Source organism: Amphichorda felina (genome assembly GCF_050947745.1).
Source record: "Amphichorda felina strain 45539 chromosome Unknown scaffold_1, whole genome shotgun sequence".
Taxonomy (NCBI): domain Eukaryota; kingdom Fungi; phylum Ascomycota; class Sordariomycetes; order Hypocreales; family Bionectriaceae; genus Amphichorda; species Amphichorda felina.
In genome coordinates, this window is record NW_028145049.1 from 2,977,833 (window position 1) to 3,002,282 (window position 24,450).

The 24,450-nt window shown below is 56.4% G+C and overlaps 9 protein-coding genes and 1 non-coding gene across 10 annotated transcripts; 4 read left to right on the forward strand and 6 right to left on the reverse strand.

Annotated features, from left to right (window-relative positions):
- Positions 1–1,238: 1,238 nt before the first annotated feature.
- Positions 1,239–3,733, reverse strand: ACO1O0_000958 (uncharacterized protein; the record flags this gene model as incomplete). Its single annotated transcript, XM_083190454.1, has 2 exons — positions 1,239–3,156; positions 3,216–3,733. 2 exons carry the CDS (start codon positions 3,731–3,733, stop codon positions 1,239–1,241), a joined length of 2,436 nt encoding a protein of 811 aa, XP_083054313.1.
- A 1,317-nt stretch (positions 3,734–5,050) lies between these two features.
- Positions 5,051–7,832, reverse strand: NOP14 (nucleolar 14 family protein; the record flags this gene model as incomplete). Its single annotated transcript, XM_083190455.1, has 2 exons — positions 5,051–7,492; positions 7,548–7,832. 2 exons carry the CDS (start codon positions 7,830–7,832, stop codon positions 5,051–5,053), a joined length of 2,727 nt encoding a protein of 908 aa, XP_083054314.1.
- Positions 7,833–8,099: 267 nt separating this feature from the next.
- On the forward strand, positions 8,100–9,146 carry ACO1O0_000960 (uncharacterized protein; the record flags this gene model as incomplete). Its single annotated transcript, XM_083190456.1, has 2 exons — positions 8,100–8,472; positions 8,527–9,146. The coding sequence occupies 2 exons, from the start codon at positions 8,100–8,102 to the stop codon at positions 9,144–9,146; spliced, it is 993 nt and encodes a 330-aa protein (XP_083054315.1).
- An 821-nt stretch (positions 9,147–9,967) lies between these two features.
- Positions 9,968–10,969, forward strand: ACO1O0_000961 (uncharacterized protein; the record flags this gene model as incomplete). The annotated part of the gene is made up of 1 exon (XM_083190457.1): positions 9,968–10,969. The coding sequence occupies one exon, from the start codon at positions 9,968–9,970 to the stop codon at positions 10,967–10,969; it is 1,002 nt and encodes a 333-aa protein (XP_083054316.1).
- Positions 10,970–11,177: 208 nt separating this feature from the next.
- ACO1O0_000962 (major facilitator superfamily domain-containing protein) lies at positions 11,178–13,800 on the reverse strand (the record flags this gene model as incomplete). The annotated part of the gene is made up of 5 exons (XM_083190458.1): positions 11,178–11,512; positions 12,190–12,197; positions 12,293–13,110; positions 13,181–13,393; positions 13,471–13,800. 5 exons carry the CDS (start codon positions 13,798–13,800, stop codon positions 11,178–11,180), a joined length of 1,704 nt encoding a protein of 567 aa, XP_083054317.1.
- Positions 13,801–15,304: 1,504 nt separating this feature from the next.
- On the forward strand, positions 15,305–16,226 carry ACO1O0_000963 (uncharacterized protein; the record flags this gene model as incomplete). The annotated part of the gene is made up of 3 exons (XM_083190459.1): positions 15,305–15,493; positions 15,547–15,770; positions 15,827–16,226. The coding sequence occupies 3 exons, from the start codon at positions 15,305–15,307 to the stop codon at positions 16,224–16,226; spliced, it is 813 nt and encodes a 270-aa protein (XP_083054318.1).
- A 570-nt stretch (positions 16,227–16,796) lies between these two features.
- On the forward strand, positions 16,797–16,868 carry ACO1O0_000964. The gene has a single exon. It is a non-coding gene; the product is annotated as a tRNA-Met (tRNA).
- A 535-nt stretch (positions 16,869–17,403) lies between these two features.
- URA6 (bifunctional uridylate/adenylate kinase) lies at positions 17,404–18,439 on the reverse strand (the record flags this gene model as incomplete). Its single annotated transcript, XM_083190460.1, has 2 exons — positions 17,404–18,071; positions 18,217–18,439. 2 exons carry the CDS (start codon positions 18,437–18,439, stop codon positions 17,404–17,406), a joined length of 891 nt encoding a protein of 296 aa, XP_083054319.1.
- A 772-nt stretch (positions 18,440–19,211) lies between these two features.
- Positions 19,212–20,606, reverse strand: ACO1O0_000966 (uncharacterized protein; the record flags this gene model as incomplete). Its single annotated transcript, XM_083190461.1, has 2 exons — positions 19,212–19,971; positions 20,041–20,606. 2 exons carry the CDS (start codon positions 20,604–20,606, stop codon positions 19,212–19,214), a joined length of 1,326 nt encoding a protein of 441 aa, XP_083054320.1.
- A 693-nt stretch (positions 20,607–21,299) lies between these two features.
- DUN1 (kinase-like domain-containing protein) lies at positions 21,300–23,541 on the reverse strand (the record flags this gene model as incomplete). Its single annotated transcript, XM_083190462.1, has 5 exons — positions 21,300–21,748; positions 21,801–22,170; positions 22,221–22,813; positions 22,875–23,430; positions 23,500–23,541. 5 exons carry the CDS (start codon positions 23,539–23,541, stop codon positions 21,300–21,302), a joined length of 2,010 nt encoding a protein of 669 aa, XP_083054321.1.
- Positions 23,542–24,450: the final 909 nt, after the last annotated feature.

Below are 24,450 nucleotides of genomic sequence, written 5' to 3' on the forward strand. Positions count from 1 at the left end.
AGAAGAAGGACAGGCAGAGGCCAGGATGGAATTGCTTTTGAGAAGACCAGTCAAGAGGTTTTTGGAGGAATAGATGCAAAGCGATCTCGTAACAGTGAGCTTTTCAGACTCCCAGTGGGAGGAGGCCAAATGGTGGTTGGCTGGTTGCTGCAGGGTCGCACCAAAGCTGTGGTGCCTCATGGAATGGCATCGAAGAAGGTCGACATTGTGGCGGCCCCTGATAGTGCGCAACTTGACTGACTAGGTAGCTGGAGCGCTAGGGCCCGCGGGCCAATGCACCGTCCAGCGGACGCCGGGCTGCACCACAGCGGGTAGAGGAGAAACCTTGGAAGGCAAGCACCGCTAAGCTGGATTGTCTGGTGCCCTGGAATCGAGGGAATTGCAGGAACAGGCCAAGCCTGGAGGCTGAACGGCGGTGCAGCGGTGCCATGACGCACTTGTTGGAGTCGTGCCCCGTACCACCTTAACATTCTAGCGTAGCTTCAGAATCTTTCAGACCCAATCTTTCCCCACTGGTTGGGGACCTGGGCCACGAGCCGCCCCCAGAAGCCCTCCGTCATCAGCTCGAAGATTCGAGCCGGTCAAGGCAGGCAACAGCTGACTCTCTCAGAGGCCCTAGCGGTAGACAATGGGACGGTGTGATTCTCGTGAGGTCCTCCTGTCTCGGGGTATCTTCGAGAAGGTAGTGTTGCGCTATTACCCGTATCATTGTGTAACCTAGTACTGCATGGACTAGCATACTAGTAGTTCTAGTATCTACTAGAAACCTTGATAGCAATGCTTACTACGAGTACTAACGGATAGTAGTACTATGTATCCGTAGTAGAGTAAGCTCTTGATCTTACGAAGCAACTTTGGAATGACTCGAGATGTCGCCCCCCAAGTCAGGACACAACAAGCACACCCGGGCGTGGAAGCCGGTGTTTAAGGCTATTCATAGAATCGGTAAAAATGCATGAGTAAATCATATATGGTGGTATTACAGGACTCTACCCGAATCGAGTTATCGACCCCTAGAAAGGGAAGAACCCGGAGACTATACAGGGAAAAAAAAGGAGGCCAATGGTATCGCTCATGCCTAGCTAAACGATGCCGTCAAGAAGGAAAAAAGCACACGCATAGGCGGTGTCATCACGCCTTGTACACCAAGCATAGTCTTTCTTTCGCTCCGGAAGGCACTGCAGTCGCTGCCCCTGGACAAGAGAGAAGGTATCATGAAGACAAGACTAAGACACTTTTTAGAAAGCATCCTCAAACGGGCAGTCCACGCTGTCGTGCCCATCCCGCTCGCACACGGCGCACCACTTCTCGGGGTCCATGATGCCACTCTCCTTACCCGCGACGGGCCCAGAGTCCATCGGGTTTGGGAGGATTTTGACAGTGGGGGTGGCCAGGGGGCTCTTGGACCTGGCGGGGGACAGAGGGGCGGGATGTGCATCATCGTCACCGTGAGGTCGGAGGTTGTCGCGGGACTTGTTGTTGTCTGGTGCGTGGCTGTTGCCATTGGTCTTGCCGCCGTCGGGACCAAACATGTTGGTGCAGGTCAAGATGTCGTGGCCGCTGGCCTCGCAAATCTCGCACCAGAGAGTGCTATTCTCGGTAGCACTCGAATGGGCATCGCTCTCGGCCATAGGGTCGAGAGTTGCACCCCGCTTGTGAACCGCCTCCGGGGAGCGGGTTTCATGAGCACGAGCCAGGACAACCGTGTCCCGAGAGTCCCTCAGGGACGACCGGTGAGGATTGGCAGCCCCCCGAAGCCCATCGAGTTCCCGCTCTAGTTCCTCCTCCCGAGTGCTCTTTTGCTCCAGGATCCCCTGCAGCTCGGCGACTTGCCTCTCTAAGTTGTCACGAGCAATTTTGTGCTCAATCACATCGCCTGGGATGAGTGATTCGCGTCTCCCCCTTAGCGGTGCCCGTTCCTCAGAGTCGCGGCTGAGTGAGTGGATGATGGCCTTGAGACCTCTAATCTCGTCGTCCTTCTGCTCCAACTCCTTTGACGAGATACCCTTGTCGCTCATGCTGGGGTTGGGTCCAGCCTTTTCCCGTTCTCGGCGCAGCTCGGTCCTGGTTCTCTCAACTTCGCCTCGCAGGAACTCGACTTCCCCACGGGCTTCGGCCTCTCCCCTGCGCGCGTCCTCCAGACCCTCCTCGAGCTCCTGGACCAGCTCCTCAAGCTGCCTCAGCTGGGTCGCCACGGACTCAACGTCCATGTTTCTCGACTCCAGTTCTCGGATATCGACCATGAGTTCTTCTATGCGCTTCTCGTACACCCGCTCGGTTTCAGTGCTGGCCATCTCGAGAGCGTCGATGGTGCTGCGGAAGTCTGCTCGATGAGCATCAAACTCTGACGTGAGCATGGCGATCTTTTCATTCTTATCCCGCAGAAGATTCCGAAGCTGAACCGTGTCCTTGTCGTCAAACTCGCTGTTCCTGCCGCCCCTGAAACCATCCGCACTCTCCATAAGAGATTGGAGTTCCGTCAGGCTGCTCTCCATTTCGTTGAGGGTTTTCGATTGGTCATTAAGCTGCCGCTCTCGCTCCTCGAGCTGTGCCCGAAGACGCTCGACCTCGGCATCGTTGATCCCGTTGGCACGGGATGCCGGCCGAACCTTGCTGCTAAACGACGAGACTGATCCGATACTGCCGTTGTTGGCCTTGGATCGCGGCTGGCCCATGGGGGTGGAGTCGTCGTCGAAACCCAGAGCGGATACACTCCGTATCGGCATGCTGGGTTTGCGCTCCAGGTGCGACGGCCTCTTGCTAGGATCACCGGCCGTTCCACGCACGCTTTGCGCAAAGCGATTGGTGGGGCTGCCGCCGCCATAACGTGATCCCTTTGCCGGAGTGCCGATAGAAGGTCGGGGCCCGGGAGTCATCGCGGTTCGGCGCACAGGAGAGTCGGGGCGAGGGAGGGACGTCCTGGGCCCAGCGTTGTTACGCTTGCCTTGTGGGCTGGGAGCTCGGAAGCCGGGCCCAATGGAGGCACTGAACTTGGGCAGGCCAGGGGTGGGAGGAGTGAAGTTGGTCGAGTTTTGTGAGCCAGTCCTGAGTCCCGAGGTGCTGGGCGTCATGGGGTAGGAGTCGCGGCTCCGGACGGCCTTTGCGATGGGCAGGAAGATTCCAGCGCCGGGAATCGAGGTTACGAAATAGGAGATTCTACAGAGAGATGGGGTTAGCTCTGCTAGGGACCCGGGGGTTGTGCACACGCAGCTTACCCGTCAACATCGCCGCTATTCTTCCCGCGCGCGGCATAGTCGGGGTGAAGCTCGACACCAGCAAAGGTGCCCTTCTTGCCCTGGACAGAGCCGACGAAGCGCACGACGCCTTGCATGGGGCCGGGGACGTCGACGGTGTCGCCCACCCTGACATCGTCGGCGGTGGGCCTCCCAGGGGTTGTGGGAAACATGCTGATGCGCGAGCTGGGACGTTCGCTCAGAACAGAGTCGTAGGTGTAAGTCTCGCTGACATCGGGGATGCTGGCGAGGGAGCTCTGGGTGAGAGCAGCAAAGGACGATTTGCGCGGGAGCGGAAGCGGCAGGGGAGGGACAGGAGGGGCGTCGCGGGCCTGGGATGCGTAGGCCGAGTTTAGGTTGGGGGTGGACGCGGTGGCCGAGGGTCTGCGCAGTCGCGGCCTGGTGGGAGTTTTGGGTCGCGAAGGCCGAAGGTAGGGAGTGGTGGACGAACCAGTGGTGGTGGTGGTGGTGGTGGTTGTAGATGTTACAGTGGAAGCCATCTTGGGAGTGTGGCGCGGCAGCGGGTCGTTCTCCTAAAACCGATCAAACGTCGGGTTGTTCCCGCTAGGGACAGGCCGTCAGGGAGACAGGGACTCGCCAGGGACACTTCAGGTGGTGCCGTTGCCCGTCGTTGGCCCAGCTGCGGATCTGCTGCCCCTTGGCGCAAAATTGCCTCCAGTGATCCAGGATTCCAGGCTATCCGCAGAGGACCCTGTCTCATTTGTTTACTCCCCGCCCCTAATAACCACTGGCCACCACGCGGTAGGTATTAGGTGATTAAACCACCCCACGCAGTCGCCGACTCGCCGCCCGATATTAAAAAAAAACCGTAGCAAAAAAAAAGGGGGGAGAGCTCTTGTTAGGGCTCCTGTTAGTTCTCCTGTTGGACTCTTGGTTGGAGAGTCCTAGCTTGATTTTCTGGGGAGTCCCAGCCTAGTGGTTGCCGACTTGGCGTTGGTGTGTGTTGCCGGGGTGTTGGTGCTCGCTCTTTGTTGGTCTGAGTTGTATTAGTGGCCGTCGTTGCTTTGCTTGTTTCGTCAATGGAAGCCCGCGTCGGTGGCAGTAGACGATTCTGGTAGACAATTCCGAGGGACACGATGGAGGAGGATTCTAGACGTGAAGACGGACAAAGAGGAGAAAGAAGGGGACCAAGCATGTTTATGTTCCAGCGAGACGCGTCGTGGCCATCCAGTTCCTCCCTGGAAGCGCTGTCAGACGCAGTGCAGACGCAGTGCAGCTGCACCCCCCCAAGGACCCAGCTGGACTCCTCCAGACGCCACCTGCTGATGCCCAACGGCCCGGCAGACAGCCCCTGGAACGGCGGGCACCCACCAGCAGCACCTACCTACCCATCAGCACCCGGCGATCACTGCAACCAGATGGATGCCCTGGAGTGCAGCACCCGTCGCCCAGCAATACCCGTCACCGCCTCTCCACTCGCCCTTATTATTCCTCCTCCCTGCGTATCGTTCCTGCATCGCATCACCTCCCCAGCTTCGACCTATGGCAGACGTTGCCCGCGTGCCTCGAACCACGCCGTCACCTGCAGGTCTGACCGTAGTCTTTGTTTTTTATGTCAGACGGCTGCAGACCCCTCGTCATGACGAACTCTTGCCATAACGGTAACAAGGGCTCTCGGACTCAGGGGGGGGGGACAGGGGGAATTTATTTGCAGTTACGAGTACTACGTGTCATGCTGCTCTGAGAGTCGTAGACTTCACCATGCGATGCGCACACGCTCCAGTTCGGCACCAGACACCCATTGACACTACCAAAGCGGATAATGATGACGCTGTAATGATTCCTGCATGATATATCTACCTGTTCTTGGCCCGCTTCCTCGCCTTCTTTTCCCTCTCGTACTCGTTGGCTTCGCGGCCCTCCTCGCTCTGGATCTCCGCCACCAGCCTCTTGTACTTCTTCTCGTACGCCTCGTCCTTGGCCTTCTTGATCTTGAGCTTCTCCCTCGCCATGAAGTTGGCGTCCTTGCGCAGCTCCCTCATCGCTCCCTTGCGCTCCTTCTTGTGCTCCGCCTTCAGCTTGGCCAGCTCCGCCCTCTCGCGGTCCGGGTCGTAGTGCTTGTTCGGGTCGTACGTGTCCTCGAACTTGGGGATGTACGTCTTGATCGCCAGCGGCCGGTGGTGGTGGAGCTCCAGTGGTCGGCGTGCTAGCGCAGCCACTCTCATCATGCGTTCGAGCTTTGTCTGAAGCTTCTCGACCCGGTCGCAGAGTTGCGAGGGAAGATGTGCGCGGCTCTTCTGGCTCGATAGATGCTTCACCACCTCCAGGACCTGGTCAAAAGTCTCGGTGAAAGCCTCCTTGCCAGTCCATGTGTCGGCGGCAGCCTCGCACACCTGAAGTGCCGTGTCGAGGATGGCAACCTTGATGTCTGCGGCCTTCTTGCCCTGCGCTTCCGTTTGGACGCAGTCCGTAAAGTTCAGGTGCCGCGGGACGGCCTCCTTAGCACCCTTGGCACGAATAATTGCCTCGGAATCGTGGAGAGGGAAACGTCCAAGCTGTGATGACGGAGCTGTAGGCGCAAGGGCGCAGATTGTGTTGAGGATAAAGTTGACGACCTCCGGAACATATCGCTTGGCGAGTTGCTGGTATTGCAACGATATAATGGAGAGGTAAACCCCCACGGCATGGTCACTGAGGGTTCGCGGCACCTTTTGTCCGAGGTATCGCGTAGCAGCTAGCATGGCCGGGGTCACAACCTGGTGGAAGTGATCGGAGGTCGGGAAGATGGTCCCGACCGCTGTGAGAAGCACCAGGTCTCCGACTTCCAAAGCTAGAGGTCGCTCGCCACTTATCTCCTCAATGATTCGCCGGAATTGTTCAGCAATTTCGATGGGGAACATCTTTGCCAGAGAGTGGATATGTCGAGTGAGGCTCTCCAGGACTGAGAAAGAGGGCCAGACTTTTGGATCAAAGGCCGTATCGAAGGGCGACGAAATAAAGTCGACCAGGGCCATGGCAAAGTTGCCCAGTCGCTCCTTGTTCTTGCTGTCAAGCTTTGGGTGGTACAACGCTCGAATTCGCTGGACAATCGTCGGCAGGCTCTCCAGCGGGTAGTCCTTGATTATAGACTCAAACTCTTCCCGGGATTGGGGACACGGGAAGGTATATGGCAGCCCACTCTCGTCGCCCTTCTCCAGCGCCGACGTCTTTGTCGCGGAATCCTCCTTGAACATGGGGTTCCGCGCCTCCTCTTCGTTTAGCAGGCCTTTGGTAAATTCATCCTCTTCGTCCTCGTCGTCGCCTTCTGAACCCTCGTCGTCTTCTTCGAGTTCGTCGCCGCTCTCCATAGACTCCAAGTCTGAGCCGCTTGCCACCAAGTCGTCGTCAATGATGAAGTCGTCCTCGTCATCGAAGCCCAGCTCCGTTGCCGTGGGTCTCGTCTTGATACCGCTGCCGAGTCCGAAATCCTCATCCTCATCCTCATCCATCTCGTCCTGCCCGTTCGCGCCGCCCGCGGGGCCCTGGTTCCCTTCGTCTTCACTATCCGTCACGGGCTCTCCGCGCATACGCTTCTGGCGCTTTTCCTCGAGCTCCTTTAGGCGCTTCGACTCGTCCTCTGCCTTCTCCTCCTCCGTCTTGGTGCGATCGGCAGGCTGCGCCCTCTTGTCCTGGGCCAGTTTCTTGACCTGGAGATCGAAGTTTCGGTCGAATTCGTCGCGATCGATACCGCCAATCGGAGCGGGCCGGGCATCTTCGTTGTCCTGGCGCTTCGAGCGGCTGTGAGCCAGCATGAACCGCAGCTCCGGAAGTTCCTTGTCTAGTTCCGCGCGTAGGTCCTCGTCCTCCTCCTTGGCTTGCTGCCTCTCGTACTTGTGCATCTTGGACTTTGCGATGATCTCTTCCATGACCTCCTTCTTCGTCTTCTTGCGCTCGGGGAGCCCGTCCTCCGCATCATCGCCGGTGCCCATGGCGCGCACTCTCTTAAGACGCTGCTGCTCGCGGACGGAACCATCGCTGTCCTCGCCGTCCAGGTCTACCTCAGCAAAGTCGTCAACCGCCTCCTCGTCATCAAACGTCAGAGCCTTGCCCCCGTGGGTCAATCCCTCCATGCCGCCGTCCTCGTCGTCCTCCAGGTCAAACATGGAGTTCTTTTTGTGGCTCTTCAACTTCTCGCGGGCGAATCGTTCCAGCATCTTCTCCTCGGGGGTCATGGTGGGGTCATTCTCGCCAAATCGCTGATCGAGGATGCCTCCGACCTTGTGGCGATGCTGCATGTCCACGAGTAGTGTTTGCCGGCGCTGTAAATAAGACATTAGTGCGTTATAGAGTAGGCAGGTTCACGGGTGACCGTACCTTCTCCTCGCTCGCCGCCTTTGCCTGCCCAGGACGTCCCTTGATTGAGCTCGTTTGCGGCCGGCTGGTCGCAACTTCAAACTTGGGTGCCTTGGCGTGCTTGAGGTCAAAGGGGTTGAACTGCTCGCGGATGCCCTCCAGCACGACTCCGCGCTGGAGTCGCTTCTCGTTGCGCGCCCGCTCATCTTGCGCGACTCTTCGTTTCTGCTTTTTTGACTGCTGGGGCCCAACAATCCCTTGTTCTCTCAAGGACGCCTTGAGGCGTTTGAGCTGGGATCCGGCCATGGCGGCAGGTGCTGATCGAGGCAAAGCCGGTTATGCGTCGTTGGACGAGGAAACCAGAACAAATTGATGCTCTCCATGCCACCGCAATTTTCTCGACGACAAATTCTTTATCGATAAACCGCAGTGGAGTTGGATGCGAGCACAGTGGGGCACCACTAAGCCAAACTAAGGTCCTGTTTCAGGCGGTGCACCTTGGCAGAATTCGCCATCTCTCGTCACACGCCTCACTTGTCATCTCATGGACTCTCCACCGGCCGGCAAATCACGATGGGCTGGATGAGTGGTATTAACTCGCTTGCCCGGGATGAGAGGGTCATACTGTTGAGCATTGGGCTGGCGACCTTTGGGGTCGTCAGTACCATGGTGACGGCACTCATTGTCATCCGCGATGACACCATCCTACCCAAGCCCCAGCCCAAGACGCGCTACATCACCCAGGACACGGAAGATGCGCTCGAGGTAGACACGCTCGAGAAGCTCCTGGAGCACCCGAGCTATTCTATCCGCGAGATTGCGACCAAGATTCTCTGCGACCGATCAGTCAATAGCCAGGAGACCATCCGAAGGCTCCTGTACGGAATCACGCGCCCCGATTACAACGAGCGGATACAGTCCTTGCGAGCGCTTGCTCTGCTGACGAGTATGGATGGCTCTCTAGTTTTTTTTTGTGAAATCCAATCTGACATAGGAGTAGATTTCGATGGACTGTCCTCGCTGCATCACCCCGACGCTTATTCAGCCCTGGTGAGGTCCTTGGAGCTCAGTCTTGATGATGTTGAGCGCCCGAGTCTCGAGGACTACCACTGGGATGAATACTATCTCCGCGACATGGCCGAGAAATTCTGCCTCATGTTTATACAGGACCTCGTCAATAAGAATGGCGCCAGTATGCTCGTGAAGGCCAAATTTGTCGACAAGTGGCTCGCCAAACAAGACTGGGGTAGCACCCCGCTGGAGAGGCGTCGGAGGTTTGCGGAATACATGGAATATAAGAGCAATAGAATCGTCGACATTGTGAACCGCATCAGGCACTCGCGCCGCGGAGTTCGAGCGTTGGAGAAGGCCGGCCTCATTGGGGAGAGGCACGCCAGGCGTCAGATACGAGAACTACCCGACCTTGTCATGGAGATCGAGCCGGCAGAGCTGATAGCGTCGGTCGAGGGTCCGGACTCGCAGCTACCTCGCACGCGAGAACAGTCAGAGGAGGAGCAGAGGCTTCGTCGCCAACACCGCGAAGCTATGGTTCTCAACGACGGCACCCGGCCCTTGGGGCGCGAGGATATCATCGAGCGTGACCACAGCTCCCCGGATTAGTGATCTGGGAAAGCCTCCTTAAGTTGGAGGCAGTGAAATCGCAAACGCAAACAGGCAGTCCTTCAAAGCGCCACGCCCAGGCATGGAGTTAGTGGCGAACCCAGTTTTACTTCCACAGGGCCCTTCACAGGGGCCATGGTTGCCCTAGGCCCCGGATAGTATAGATATATACGCCTTGGTTTCCAGGTTGGGCTGAAGAGAACGACTCCCTGAGAGCTCGTACTACGGGACAACACCCATAAGCCACCACTATTGTTGGCTGTGTCGGCCGACGTGACCATCCTACTCAAGTCCTAGGCAGCCTTGAGCTGAGCTGATGGCTACGAAGCTTGTTGGCGTGCTTCATCGAAAAGCACCAAAATATCCCTAGTACATACATGCTGTACCTAACTGACGATCATCGAGACACCTGGCAGCAACGGTCCCACCAGAAGTAGCCATAGCAGGTAGTAGATAATAAACATACAGTAAATGCTGCATTTTCACCCATATCTAATATTCACAGTAAAGTACTATCATGCATGTAAACTTTTTCATTATAGAAACGATGTCTGATGTGGGCGCACCTCTGCGCGCCAGGTGTTAGTACTGAAGTTCCCCACCAAGCAAGAAGGACGGAACCCTTCACTGGCGGGTTGGCAGGCAACCGAGAACTTTCCCAGCACTTGGTTAGACTTCACCCCATCAATGGCAACTTCAACTTGAATCTGAACGTCCCGCCAACTAACCGAGTATAAAACTCCCCGAGCATTTTTCATGGAAATTCGAAAAGACAAATCAACGTCCAAAACGCGTCATCTTCTCACCTTTAGAGCTACGGAATGAGCTACCCACAAGGCAATGGGGCCGTCGCGCCAGAGGAGGAAGAGGATGACTACATGAACATGACGTTTGCCGATCCGACACCGGCCAAGGAAACTTCGCTGCAGCGGACGCAGAGGCTGAAGAAGGAGTCTCGGGAGCGCGGGATCATCAAGTCCAAGGCGCAGCTCGCCGAGGAGGAGGCTGCAGCCAGGGAAAAGGCCCTCTCGACATCCATGCTCGAGGACCCGCGGGCCAAGAAAAGCAAAGGCCTCGCCATGATGGCTAAGATGGGATTCGCTGGTGGTTCCCTAGGGAAGAAAGCAGATGACGGGACAGCCCAGGGCAGGACAGAGCCTATTAAGGTCGATATCAAGGAAGACCGGGGAGGCATCGGTCTCGACAGCGACAAGAAACGCAAACTCCGGGAGGCTGCAGAAGAGCGAGGCATCAAGGCCGCCAAACTGGACCCAGATGAGTACCGTGAGAGGGTCAAGAAGGAAAGAGAAGAGGCCAGACTGGAGAAGCAGCTCCATGCAGCTCAGCGCATGGCAGAACGTCTGGATGATGAACAAAGCGCACCAGTGGGTACAGAAGCTGCCGGCGCCACCACGCAGACGAACAAGCCAAAGGCCACACCCATGTCATCACGCCCCCTCAAGTCCATACCCGTCCTCTATCGGGGACTCGTTCGTCACCGCGCTGAAAAAGAGCGCGACCAACGGATGCGCCACGATCTGGAGCAGTCTCTCTCCCGCCTTCCGACCTACGAAGACGATGAGGAGGAGGATGACGATAAGAAGGCTCTTGGGAAGAAGCAGACCATCTACGCAGAAACAGAGGACCTAGACGAGGAGGATGAGGAGCTGGATGAGTTCAATGAGCTCGAAGTTTCCGAGCGCTTACACCAGCTGTTGGACTATTTACGCTCTCATCACCAGTACTGCTTCTGGTGCAAGACGGCATATCCGGACTCGGAGATGGACGGCTGCCCGGGTCCAACGGAGGAGGATCACGACTGAATGGGGGTTTGGACAAAAATTCCAACACAGAAATCTATACGATCCGAATGACGAAATTTCAGATCCCACGGACATGTCAACTACCTCAAGATTTAATCGCTGAAGCTGGTGGCCAGTCCCTTCAGTATGAAACAAAACGATCACGGCCAACGCCGCATTTCACCCGTTGCAACGCCGCCTCAGACAAGTACTAGATATGCGGTTGACCTTATCCAATAGCGACCCGGTCCAAACACACGGCGGTGTGCTTGGCGAAGCTTCCATCGTGGCCATCCGCGTTTCCACATTTCTCCAAGAAAGGGGTGTAGACATACACCTCGCGATCTGCCTCGGTGCGCTCCACATGGGTATAGTGAACGTCCATCTTGCTCTCATCCAGTTCCACCTTCCCTTCAATACCCTCAGAGAAGTCCTGTATAAGCCGAAACAGAGCTTTCGACTTTAGGAAGATCACCTGAAGCTGAGATGCCTCCGTGATAATTTCGATCATTCTATTTCGAATCTCCTCAGAGGACTCGTGGGTTGAGAACATGGGGACATCGTCTGCGAGGCCATGTGCCCAAATATGCTATGAGGTCCGCATAGTGGCCCAGGGAGCGTCGCTCGACTTTGCCATTTATCACAACCGAAAGAGGATGGCGTCTCAGAACGTGGCCGTCGATTTTGACACAAGTGGCCATACGAAGTCTTCGGCTGCTGGACCACAGTAGGTAGCTATCGGGGGCTCATGGCGCCCATAACACAAGCTTTTTGATGTGCTTCTTCTTTCCACTTATTATATTCGGATAACCTATGGCCTACACATATCTCGCTTCCCCTGAAAATCACCAGATGACACAGACATATGGGCTTTTTGCTATTAATATGCTTAGGTACTCGTGGACATGCAGCCGGGAAGAAATGTTTCGCGATGATATATGACTACTAGTATTTGCATTCAGAGGAACAAGGGCGGTTTTCCCCTTTTAGCCAACATATGAACGGCGTGCCCTAGGTATCTATCGCTATTTATAATGTTGATAAACATAGTCTCTATATTCATTCCAATCCTTGGTATATGAAACCTATGATGTTTTTTCTTCAGGGGCGTTAGACTCTGGCTCGCCCGAGTTGGGCGGGGACGGCAGGGGATCCCTCCTCAGCCGCCAACCCCCTTTCCAGCCAACCCAGCCTGTCTCTCGTGGGCCTCGAGCAAGGGCAAAGAGGATGGAGGCACTTACAAATCCAACTGCAAAAGGTTAGCATGGCACGGTGTCTGCTACGTGACGGGGGAAGAACTCACTGCTGCACCCTCCGCTCCACCTCCAACCCCCCTGGGCGTACAGCCTGTTACCCACGGCGGTGCCAGTCAGCTGGCCTGCAAAGGCGGCAACCATGTACGCCGTGTTGACCCTGTTGCGGGCCTTGGGGTTGATGGCGAAGATGGAGGTGCGGTTGGCGATCTGGGAGGTCTGCATGCCAACATCGATGCCCACGGCCTGGAGAATGGGGCCGGCGACGGTGAAGGTGCCGACACAGGTCCCCACGATGACGCCAGTCAAGACGACGAGCTGGGAGCTGATGATGGAGAAGAGCGGGACGAAGCGGTCGATGACGCGGCCGTAGAGGGGTGTTACGACGATGGCTACGATGGTGAGGAGAGAGAACAGGCCGACGGTGAGGGACGAGTACTCGTAGGGCGGAGAGGTGAGGAGGAAGGTCAGGGTGGTCCAGAAGGAGGTGAAAACGGCGGCGAGGGTAAAGACGATGAGGCAGGCCTGGACCAGGACAGGTTCGGTGGTGACCATGTAGAGAATGGACCACAGGGCACGGGGGTAAGTCAGGCCGCCCGGGTTGGTGGACGGGTAGTCGGGCATGAAGGAGTAGAGCAGGAGGGCCAGCAGGTACTGGGCGCCGCAGGAGAACCAGTAGATGTTGCGCCAGCTGGTGAAGTTGGTAACGACACCAGAGAGGAAACGCGCGACGAGCATGCCGGATATCAGACCGCTGGTGACGATGGACAGGGCGGCACCACGACGGTTAACGGGGGCGAAGTCGCCGACGAGAGGGATCATGAGCTGGGGCGTGACGGTGGTGATGCCACAGATGAAGGAGATGGCGCGGAAGGCCGTGAAGGAACCCGTCACGCAGAGGGCAATCCACTATTGTTGTTTGTTCACGTTAGAGAAATTGAGGAGGTTGCTTGGGGGTAGGGACTGGGGAATTCCTCACCAGTGTGGCCGTAAAGACAACGAGCGAGATGATGAAGAGACGTCTCTCGACCATGTCTCCCAGGGGCAGGATGAAGACGATACCCACAGCATAGCCAGCCTGGAGCAGGGTGGCGACCTGGGACGACTGCTCGTAGGTGACGTTGAAGGTCTGGGCGATCCTGTTGAGGATAGGCTGGTTGTAGTAGAGGTTTGCGACGGTGAAGGTGGCCGACTAGGGGATGGCAGCTGTGGTTAGTCATGGTCAACTGGTAAGGAGCACAGGTAAAGAGCACAGAGGATCAGACTGACAATGGCATAGAGGAAGCATAGACCCGTGGAGAAGGGCGGCGGCGACTTGGGGTCCCAGCGGCAGTTTGGAGGAGTCAGTATTCGACGAAGACGACTGCCCTGGTACTTGTGAGGAGTGGTTGAGGGCATTCCCTCGGCGTTGTTCCCCTCGCTCTTCTCCTCGCTGTTCTCCTCGCCGGTCTTCCTTCTTCCTGTGATCTCTACCGCTCCATTCTCGACAACATGCTCAACCGCATCCTCGGCAGCTGGTCCTGGTGATGCTTCCTGGGGTTCACGCTGGCTGGGTGACTGGGTGCGCGGGACATCTTGGGGATGAGGAGGGGCTGCCATGGTGTCGACAGGTGTTGCTCACTGGACCAGTCAGTCAGTCCAAGAGTCGAATTGCGCGACGGCGGTTAATAATCTCGGTGGTCGGAGGATGCCTGCTCGACCATCTCGGAGGTGGCCGATAAGCGGTGCATCGCGTCAGTCGACATGCCGTGTTTTCCACCTTGACCGCTATCGGTAAGCAGACTGCCGAGTAGGTAGGATGGCGACAATGCTACGGAGTACGGATACGGCGGGCTAATATGGCGACATCTGCGTCAAGACTCCGTCTCCATTTCCATTTCTCCATGGGCCACCCGATCAGGATATACTCACTCAATGAAAGGATAAGGTATCTTCTACCCACTCGTAAGTACGTAGCAATTACGAGTATCCGTAGTAAGGTAGGTATTATGTATGGGGGCCCAGAGAGCTCCGAGGCCATTCGGCTGGAGACATTCCGGGGTTCGGCTCCGTGAGCCGGGCGTTGTCGCGGCTGCGTGATCAGCGGGGTGACGATGGTCGCTGGTCACTGGTGAACAGATGATGGTGATGGAGATGACGGAGGCTGCCAAGAGACAACGATGGGGGTGACTATCACCCATATTGTGTTGATCACGCCAACTCCCAGCTTGGTTACCTACCTAGGTATCTAGATTTGATATGGACAGGCAGGTGCCCACTGGCAGTATAGGGCAGATGCTCTGGCTCTTCATCTCACAAAGGCAAGTGCGGTACCGAGTGCGCGTGGAGTGTCTTACCCCCAGGAACCTCAACTGTATTGCCTTACCCTATATCCGTGCATCAGGCGATGAATACACCAGCAATCCCTTCGTACATAGTACACTCTGTTCTACGTCTGCGAATAGGTATTCAACCACTATCGGGAGTTGGCATCTCATACTCCGTACCACTCGTATTTTTAATGACCTGGCCCATCTTAGCCCACGTACCGGCATTAAGCTTATCTCGGGTACGGAGTAAGCCTTGTGCGAAAATCGGCCTTGCAAATGTCTCCCATAGCACGGTATCCGTATCCCATATTGACACTTCCTCACCGCCACGAGTGCCAAACGCACCCTTACAACTCCATCAGCAATAGTAAAGTCTAGCACGGCGTCTGCCACCATGGCGTATGCTTCTTGTAATGTCACTTTTATGCACATCGATGATGATCGGCACACAGTTGGGTCTTTCGTAGCACCTCGGATGTGCTGCCTGAGGACTGCGACGCGCCACGCCCAAGCTGACATTGACATGGCTTGGCGTCAGGGCTGAGTCTCTAGCTCCCTGTGTTCCCTGCCGCTCCCGCGGCTGGTGCTGCTTTTGAAGTTTGAACGAGCTGAAAAATCCCAGGAGTATTCGATCCCTTCACTCCATCCTCCTCCAGACGAGGCTTCGTCGTTGTCACTGTTGCTGTTGCTGTCATCGTTGTCGTCGTTGCTGCTGAGGGTACCTTCACTCAGCGTTTTGACGTAGGTGCGTCTTCTTGCTTGAATACCAGTTTCGACTACTCGTATACGACGCCATGGACCGCTTGCCGCCTCCCCATGTGTCGCCCAAGGCCGTCTGGTCCACAAAGCTTACATTTCGAATCATCTCCTCCATCTTCACCATCTGCATTATCGGCATTGCTGCCGCTTGCCTGACTACTTCGTACGACAGCTACTATGGCTACTACTCGAACTCTGTGCCTCTCATTGCCCTAGGCCCTCCAGTGCGTCTCCTCTACCCATAGTTTGTGATCCCGTCTTGCCTAACCTCTCCCAGGCTTGCGTTGGTATTATCTGGGATGTCGCCGAGGGCATTTGCATCCTGGCTCGGCGTGGCCGCCGCGGCATCCACCCCGGTGCCATTGTCGCCATCGACCTCCTCCTCTGGCTCGGATTCATTGTCGGCGTTGTGTTTCACGCCATCTTCGTTGTTTATGATTTCGAAGGCTACGAGATGTACACCCTGAGCCGCGCGATTCTGGCTTTCGGTATCCTTGAAATGTGAGCCAATCCCGAGCTTCCTACCTGGCGTCGAGACTTGACTGACTTGGGCCCAGCCTCATTCACATCACCCTCTTCGTCTTTGGCTGCTACGAGACAGCCATCCGCAACCGCTCCGTCGCCCCCATCGTCGTCTACCCCGGTGGTATGCCGATAGGATACGGTCCCCCACAGCCAAACCCTTACGGCCCGCCTCAGCCAAACCCCTATGCCCCCTTACAGCCTATCATGTTGCCCGCCGGTCAGGCTCCTCCCCCCGGATACGTCGCCTACTCCTACGGACCGGCTCAGCCAGGACCAACTCAGCCCCAGCCCGTACATAACATTCCGGGAAGGCAACAACAAGAGCATTATGCGCCCAAGTCCATGTCCCCTCCGTCTCAGGAGCTCTCGCCGGTCCACACCAGCTCAACTCCTTCCGCTGACTATCGCAACTCGCACCAGCTGCCATCATAATACTACACACTAAGACATGGAATTTGTGTGTTTTTTAATATCGGATTTGTCTTTTTGAGGGCTATAGCACTGATACCTAATAATAAATGTAATATAAACCGTAAACATGACCAGATTCACTCTCTACTGATGGTGAGGGTACATCATCTCGTTGGGTAGAGCTAAGAGGGAGACATGAAAGCTAGACTGCTAGCCACAAGTGACCGCTCCGAATAAATAGAATCCCCATAATATGAAGTCCAGGTACTTCAGTCGACTTTTATGAACCATGCGTTTTGCTATTCCTACTGGGTTGGGGTGGAAGGAGATGGTTTAGTGGTGTAAGTGGCACGAATAGGGGAATGTCAACCCTCAGGAGCACAAGCGTGGTCATACCCCATGAAAACTCCTGGATACAGTAAGAAGTTTAAATGCGCATATTATGGATTTTAATTAGATTGGGGACGGATTGTCTGTGGGGGACCGAATCACCGGGTATCTGGATCGTTGTGGCGTTGGGGCTGTGGGGGCTTTGTAGAGGGTTTATAAAGGAATATTTTTCCAAGAGTGTCACCAACCAACAAGCAAGAAAGCAATTTGGCGCAGTGGAAGCGCGCCGGGCTCATAACCCGGAGGTCCTACGATCGAAACGTAGAATTGCTAGCCTTTCTTTTTTTCTTCCATCTTTTTTTCCCCCTCTTTCATGTTTACCCCTATTATTTTTCTTACTCGTTAATACTCCGTACCATCATCCTGTTTCAATTTTTTCGTTCTTTCACATGCCTCTCCTTACCCCTGCATTAGACAATCGAAAGCACCAGTATATGCCCGTATTAACTAGATCAACCCTTTGGAACAACACTGTCTGCACAGTAGTATAAAATTCGAACGGGTTCAATGGCTACAAAAAAAGGGCCCAGCTTGCGCTACGTCGCTTCAACGTGTTCAGATATCTATGACTGAAGCAATTCTATAATAATAATACAACACGGTTCTATATCTTTATACCTTTGTTGTTACAAGCAAACATTAGGAGAATGCCAGCGTTTGGCAGCGGCGAAGTCCGACGGACGGTCCTTCCGAGTCTCTAGGCCTTTGCGCCCCCTTTCCCATCCCAAATATTTTCATATTGTCACCCTTTCCCATTGAACCACCCTCCCTCCGCGCGAGAACCACCAAATTCCCCCACAATCACAACTTAGAAGCTGGCGCCGAAGCGGTCGGTGAGCGACTTTTGGGTCTTCTGGAAGACCTGGTCGGGCTTGGCCGTGGCGTCGATCTTGGCGACCTTGCCCTCCTTCTCGTAGTAGTCGACGACGGGCATGCTGGTCTCGACAAAAGTGCGGAAGCGCTTGCGGATGCTGTCGGCGTTGTCGTCGGAGCGGCCGCTCGTCTTGCCGCGCTCGAGCAGGCGCTTCTCCATGGTCTCCTCTGGGCAGTCGTAGAAGAGCACCATCTTGGCCGGGCAGACGGCCTCCTCGAACTTGTGCGCCTGGTCCATCTTGCGCGGGAAGCCGTCGATGAGGAACCGGCCCTTGGTCGACCCGGAGCTGCGCAGCGCGTCGGCCATGGCGTTCTCGAGAAGCTGCACCGTCACCTCCATGGGCACGATGAGCCCGTTTTTGATGTAGTCGCGGATCAGGTCGCCGAACTGGGAACCGGGGCGCTCCTGCTCGGCGCGGAGGAGATCGCCGGCCGAGAGGTGGGTGAAGCCGTACTCGGAGACAAGCTTGGCGCACTGAGTGCCCTTGCCGGCGCCGGGGCCGCCGAGGACGAAGATGACGGTGACATCGTCACCAGAGAAAGTCGGCTTGGGCTTGTCGGGCGCGGGGAGCTGGCCAGAGGGCTCATTGGAGGGAGGCATCTCTGCGAGTCGTCAGCATCACTGCCAGCATCTCCAAGTAATTACAGGAAAAAGGGGTGTCTAAATGGTAGCTACAGAAGCTGGCACTTTGCTGCTCTGCAACACCCATGGAAGGACCGACTCCTTTCCACGCATTGAGGCTCTTACCTTTGCGACGGTTGACCAGGCCAATGTAGCCAGCGGTACCCAGACCAATGATGGCAAAAAAGGGCCAGAACTTGATACCGTTGCCGGATTTAGGGGGCTGAGACGAGTACGCGCGACGCTGGCGGAGGACTCGGGGCGCGGATAGGGAGGAGGAGGAGGAGGAGGGCGCAGGGCGTGATATGCGGCCGGCGAGGCGCCACCGGAGGGGCATACGGAAAGCCATTGTGAGAGGAGGCGGTGGTGGTGGCGGCGGAATGGCGGGTGAGGTGGTCACGCTGTGTAGGCGGACAGGTGATGGCGCTGGAGAGACACGCTTGGAGGAGCTGCAGACGTGCAGAAGCCAAGAAACACGCAACTTGGCAGCATCCAATGCTCGCCAAGTGCCTCCTGGACGCGACCCCTAGTGTGTTCTAGAATAGGTTTAGCGCCCACCTGCGACAGTTGGCTCAGTCGACAAATTAACCTGACGTTATTATTGTCAGCTCACATCTCCAGAATCACCTTACGATGTACCCTTCAGGTTATTTGAATCTCCAATATTCCACTGCTATAGCCATTCGTAGTTACCACTCATTTTGCAAACCAAACACCAGAGTTTCTAGAGTGCCACCAGGAACCCCCGGAAAAAAAACAAGACTGGCTACCATTCTGTTGGACTTCCCCCATGCCTCTACACTAGGTACCTACCTCCTAGCCATATCACGTAGCTCACATACCACCGGGAGTAAGTCGTATCGTCATTCTTTTTGATCTATTTCGAGCGTATGCCCTCCTCCATGATGCTGGCGCAGGAGACCCGGTGCCCCCGCCTACTACGCCTTTTTGCCCATGATCCGTTGTTCGCGGGGAACCACATCCAAGCTTCGCTACCTAAGTAGGGTCTCCCTCCAGTCCCTTTGTCGATCGGCAAAAATAATTAACACACAAACGGTATCAAACAAACCCCGGTTGCCCTGCTAATACACCCTCTCCCTCAACGCGCAATCTCCCTGCATCTAGTCGTCGTCCTCCGTCCGTTCCCGCTTTGGCTGCTGCTGGCTCTGGTTCTGGTTCTGCCGGCGGGCGGGGCGGTCGCCGCCGAGGTTGGCATTGTTGAGCTTGCGCTCGAGCTCCTGCTGCTCGCGCTCCTTCTGCGCCTTGGCGTTGACCTGCTCCTGGCGCAGGACGCCCAGAACGCTCTGCATCGTCGACCGCCAGTGGTCCACGCGGGTGGCCAGCTCCTGGTACTGCCTCTGCCCGAAGACGCGGTAAGTCACCTTGTGCACGAGGAACACGTTCCGCTTCTGCGACAGCTTGCCCTCCACGAGGCCGGCGCGGATCACGTCAATGGCCCACATCTCCACGTCGTCCTCGGGGATCTGGAGCGCCTTGGTGATCTTGGCGTACTCAATCTCACGGCTGGGCGTCGTGGCCGCCAGGCTGGCAAAGGTCAGCAGGCGCATCTTGCGGTGCAGCTTGTCGTGGTCAAGCTTCTGCTGCTCAACCCAGCCCTCGTGCTCCTCGTTGAAGTCGTTGTAGTCCTCGAGGTCCTGCTCGGCAAAGATGTCGAGCAGCTGCGAGTAGACGGGGTGAGAGTCGCTCAGGGCCTGGACGCTAGGAATGGCGCGCAGGTCCTGGAACAGGAAGTGCGTGTTGGAGAGAAGGGCCATCTTGACAGCACGGAGAGATAACCGCTGGGCATCCTCCGAGGTGACCTCCTCCTTGTCGTCGGCATCGAATGTCCTCAGGGCCTTGAGAACAAACTCGTAGCTTTGCCTGTAATGTTGTCAGTAAAAAGAAATGAAGGACCCCTTGAATTTCGTCAGGCAATCCCGGGAAACTCACTCCTCATCGCCAGCCTCCAGAGCCACCTCAGCAACCTCCTCGTACAGCTTGCGCTGGTACTCCTCATCCGTGCCCCACGACTCCATCCACTCCGGCAGCTTGTCGAGGTAGTGCCTCAGGTTCTCAAACATGGAATGGCTCTTGAGGAACTTGAGGATCTCCATGAAAACGCGTGCGCGGATCGGGTCCGTCGGCTCCAGCAGGTTGAAGACGGTGGTCAGGGCGTTGAGCGATAGTCCGGCGCCGTGGACGGGCGAGCCGGCGACGGGCTTGGAGAAGATGGCGCACAGCGCGGGCAGGTGCTTCCTGGGATCCGAAGACTGCAGGACCAGGTGGATCATGAGGTTCGATGCGGCCGTGAACTCCTTCTCGGGGACCGAGGGCAGGGCCTGGGAGGCGCCCACCAGCTTCGTCAGCACCTCCTCCTTGGAGGGCTTCTTGTCTCCGCTCAGCATCTTCTTCGCATCCTCGGCCTTGAGGTATTCGGCCATCTCGGCGGCGAGCTCCTCAAAGGAGCCATCGACGAAGAGCAGCTGGGGCTGCCCATTGTTCTTGGCGGCGGGCATCTTTCCGTGGCCTCGATCCGGTCGGGTTCCGTTTAGGGTCGGGAGGCTGCTCGTAATCTTCGACGTGATCGACCAGAATAAAATGCAATTTTCCTCCTCGGACTCCTCGTCTGGTCAGTCCTATTGCGGCGGCGGCGGTTGTTGGGCTGTTTTGCGATGGCAATATTCGTCGTCCGAGAAGCCCTGTGGTGGGGCTCCCCCTCTGACCCCCCGCCAAATTTTCTGCCGCTCAGGTTGTGTGGGCGCTAAGCGAGTTGAGGGCGGTGACTCGGAAGAATTTACGGACCGTCTCACTCAGCCGCTCACTTCCAGGTTGCTCAGGCACACTCAAATCACCACCACCCGTGTATGTAGCACGTATCCAGGTCCTCTCAGTATCCGAGTAAGGATGAGAGTAAGAATGCACTCCCAAGTACAACAAAGCTGTGTATTATATACGTACTTAAACTCAGTACCTAATGGCGTCTGTGTGAAATCTGGAACCAGAAACTCCGCTGTAAACCGTTGCCACAAGACACCATCAACCGTCCAGTCCCAAATCAATATTCCAATATTCCGGTCCGCCACGATTTCCTTCCTTATCACGCTAGAGGCTCTCAGTCCACAGCCAAGTCGCCAGATGTAATTTGTACAAAGACGAATAGAATGGGGGACGTCCCCGGAGCGCAAATCCATCAATAATGCCGGCCCTCTTCACCGGCGGTTAGCCTTGGTCTTATCCTTCGACTTGGTTTTTGTCGTCACGTCGCCTGCCGAATAGATACTCGAATTGTCGTCACCAAAGAGTTGCTGGTCACCCTTGCCCCCCATCTCCATGAATTCTGAAGGAGCGCGCTGATGGGCCGGTCCATCCTCCTTGGGGGCGTTGATGACGTGGTGCTTATTCTTAGCAAACACCTTGACAGGGCTCTTATTTCCGTCCACAGTAGCGGCCACTTGCACCGAGTTGAGATTCGACAGCAGGGTGCGTTCTCGGGTAGGACCTCTCCGCTTGACCTCCAGTGCAGCGATTCCCCCGACGAGACCTCCAGTGCTGTCATTCACATTCGTAGTGCCCTGAGTGAGCCAGGGGTGGGACAGACACTGATCAATGGTGAACCTCCGCTCAGGATCCACCACTAGCATGGAATCAATTAGATCAACTAGGAAGTGTTAGTAGGTCTTAGGGGCCATGGGTGAAACAGGCAAACTTACGAGCAGGGTCGCCAACGGAATCCCAGTATGGCGAAGGGTAGTCGAAGCGGCCGCTCTTGATTTGCTGAGACAGCGTGTAGGGGAAGTCACGGGAGTAGAGCTCGTCAGAAAATGGGGGAAACCCGCAAAGGCAGATGTATAGCACCACTCCGAGCGACCAGACGTCGACAGCCTTGGTGTACTTGCGTTGCTTAGAGTCGGCAAGTATCTCAGGGGCCACGTAGCTGGGGGTACCACATAATGTGGTGGTGAAGGACTCCTCTCCAATGATCTTGGCCAAGCCAAAATCTGCTAGTTTCACGTGCAGGTTCTTGTCAGTGAGGAGGATGTTCTCAGGCTTGATGTCTCGGTGGACAATGTTGCGCTCGTGCTGTTGAATCGTTAGTGGTTACGTCAACTCCAGAAAACGAGGGTACTGACCAGGTACTTGATTCCCTGAAACAACTGGATGAACAGCTTCCTCGTCTCGTCCTCGCTGAGCTTCTGCTTCATGACAATGTAGTTGAAAAGCTCGCCCTCGGGTGCGAGTTCGAGTACCAGATAGACGCGATCACGCTCGTTGAACGTATCTTTCAAGCACAGCACGTTTGGATGACTCACTCCCATGAGTACACCGATCTCCTGTTGCAAACCTTCTGTCTTGGATCTCTCCTCCATGCCCGGATGCTTAGTGAAGATTTTGACGGCATACCGCTGCCCGGTTGACTTCTCCACGCAGAGGTACACCTCCGCAAAGTGCCCCTTCCCAAGCTTCTCCAAGAGAGTGTACTGCTGGAGGAACGCACTGGTCTGCCGGCTGTGAGGGTACTTGAAGACGAATCTGGCCTTACCATGGACGGCAATTTCGTCACCATGCTCCAGCTCGCGGCGCTGGTTGCGACCCACATATGCCTCGTTGACAAATGTTCCGTTCTGGGACAGGTCCTCCACGATGGCGACGGAATCGGTACCCTTGTTCTCGGTAAAGAGGAGGCAGTGTCGATTCGAGACAATGTGATCATTGACGACAATATCTGAGTCGCGTTAGAATCCCGACCGCAAGGCAGAGCGCAACAGCAAAGGGGAATCACATACCACACTCCGGATGCCGTCCGATCAGGTAACCGCCGGAGGGCACGCTTCCGATCTTGGAGCGCTCATATGCCTCCTCGTCCCTCACCGTGGCCGGCTTGTCCTTCCGATCCAGATCCTTCTTATGGCCTGCGAGCTCAGCGGCGCCGGTATTAGGGCACGCATTCCGCCTCTTCATCACGATGGGCTTGTCGCCATACTTGGGGTCGAGCGGGACGAGGTAGCCCCAGATGCCCTCCTGGATCTCATCCTCTTCCTCCTCGGCCACGGCGGCCGAATGCGGGTCGACAAACTGGCTCAGCGGCTGCGTGTCCTGAGGCGGGGAGGAGAGCGCCTGGCTGAGCTCGTGAGGCTCCTCAACCTTACGAGGGGTGGTGTGATCGCCGGCCTGAGGTGTGGGCGTGGCCTCCTTGGATGGACCGTCGGCCGTGAGGTTGGTAAGAGGCGACGGGAGGTGCTGCTTATTGGAGACGGGAGTCTTGTCCGCGGGTGTACCCTTGGTCAACCGATCGGATCGGCGAGGCTTCTTCGACTCTGTTTCGCCTTCCGGCAGCGATCCCTAGTTCGGAGCAGGCGAGAGTGAGCTAGATGCCTCTCGGGTATTACGTCTGGGCAAGAGGGAACTTACACGTGGGCGCTTCAATTGACTCTTTTCGGCCTTGGGCGGCATTGTGCGCGGTTTGGGGCCCGGCCGTGAAGCCGGAGAGAGACGGAGGAAAGAAAGAAAAGGAATCTTCACGGCAGCTTTGCGGTTCCGGGGGCGATGTTTGTGGAAGGGGGGTCACACAAGTGACGTTGGAGCTCGGATGCGCACGAATAGCTTGCGCGACCGATGAAGAATGGTTGCCTATTGAATGATTGTGGATTAAAACACAAAGCGCGGAAAAGAATGCGTGTTGTAAGATGACGGTTTGACTAATGATGAAAGCCACCGGAGTGGGATGTGGTGGTGGTAGTGGTGACTGTGGCGGAGGAGGGTGGAGGAGAAGGGCGATGGCAGCCTGGAGCCGAGTAGGACTGAGCTCTGGACCGCGTCGTGGTTGCTTTTTCTCGTTGGCGTAACCGTCCAGTCCCCAAAGCTCCGGGCAGTTGTCAGCCTTAAAAATGGCTTTGACCTGGGTTGGTGGGGGGCGCTTGCACTTATTTGGGGCGTTCTTCGGTGGCTTGGACCTGCCCTGGCCATTGGCGCTTCGTCACCTGAGGAGCAGTTCAACGGTCCAAGACTCCAAGAGCAGCTGCAGGAGCGCGGGACGGGCAGCGGCGTGCCTACCACCGCCTGTCCGGGGGCCCTGTTGTGGCGAGAAGATGAGGCTGACTCCTTTCCTCGACAATGGTGACTTCCCGAAGCCCATCACCTGGGAGCAGCGACAGGCCTTTCTCAACTTGGGCTCATTCCACGGCTATTTCCAGTGCCTGTTCAGTGCCTTCGGCCCCAGCACGCTGTGTGCTCACCAGACGCCACCCCCAGGCACATGGCTTGCCCACCGTGCTCGGTTGTGTCGATCTTGTCGAATTCGCCGTGAGTTCAACATTCGGTTCTTGGTTTCCCATCCATCGCCCATTATTCGTCCTTGGCCTG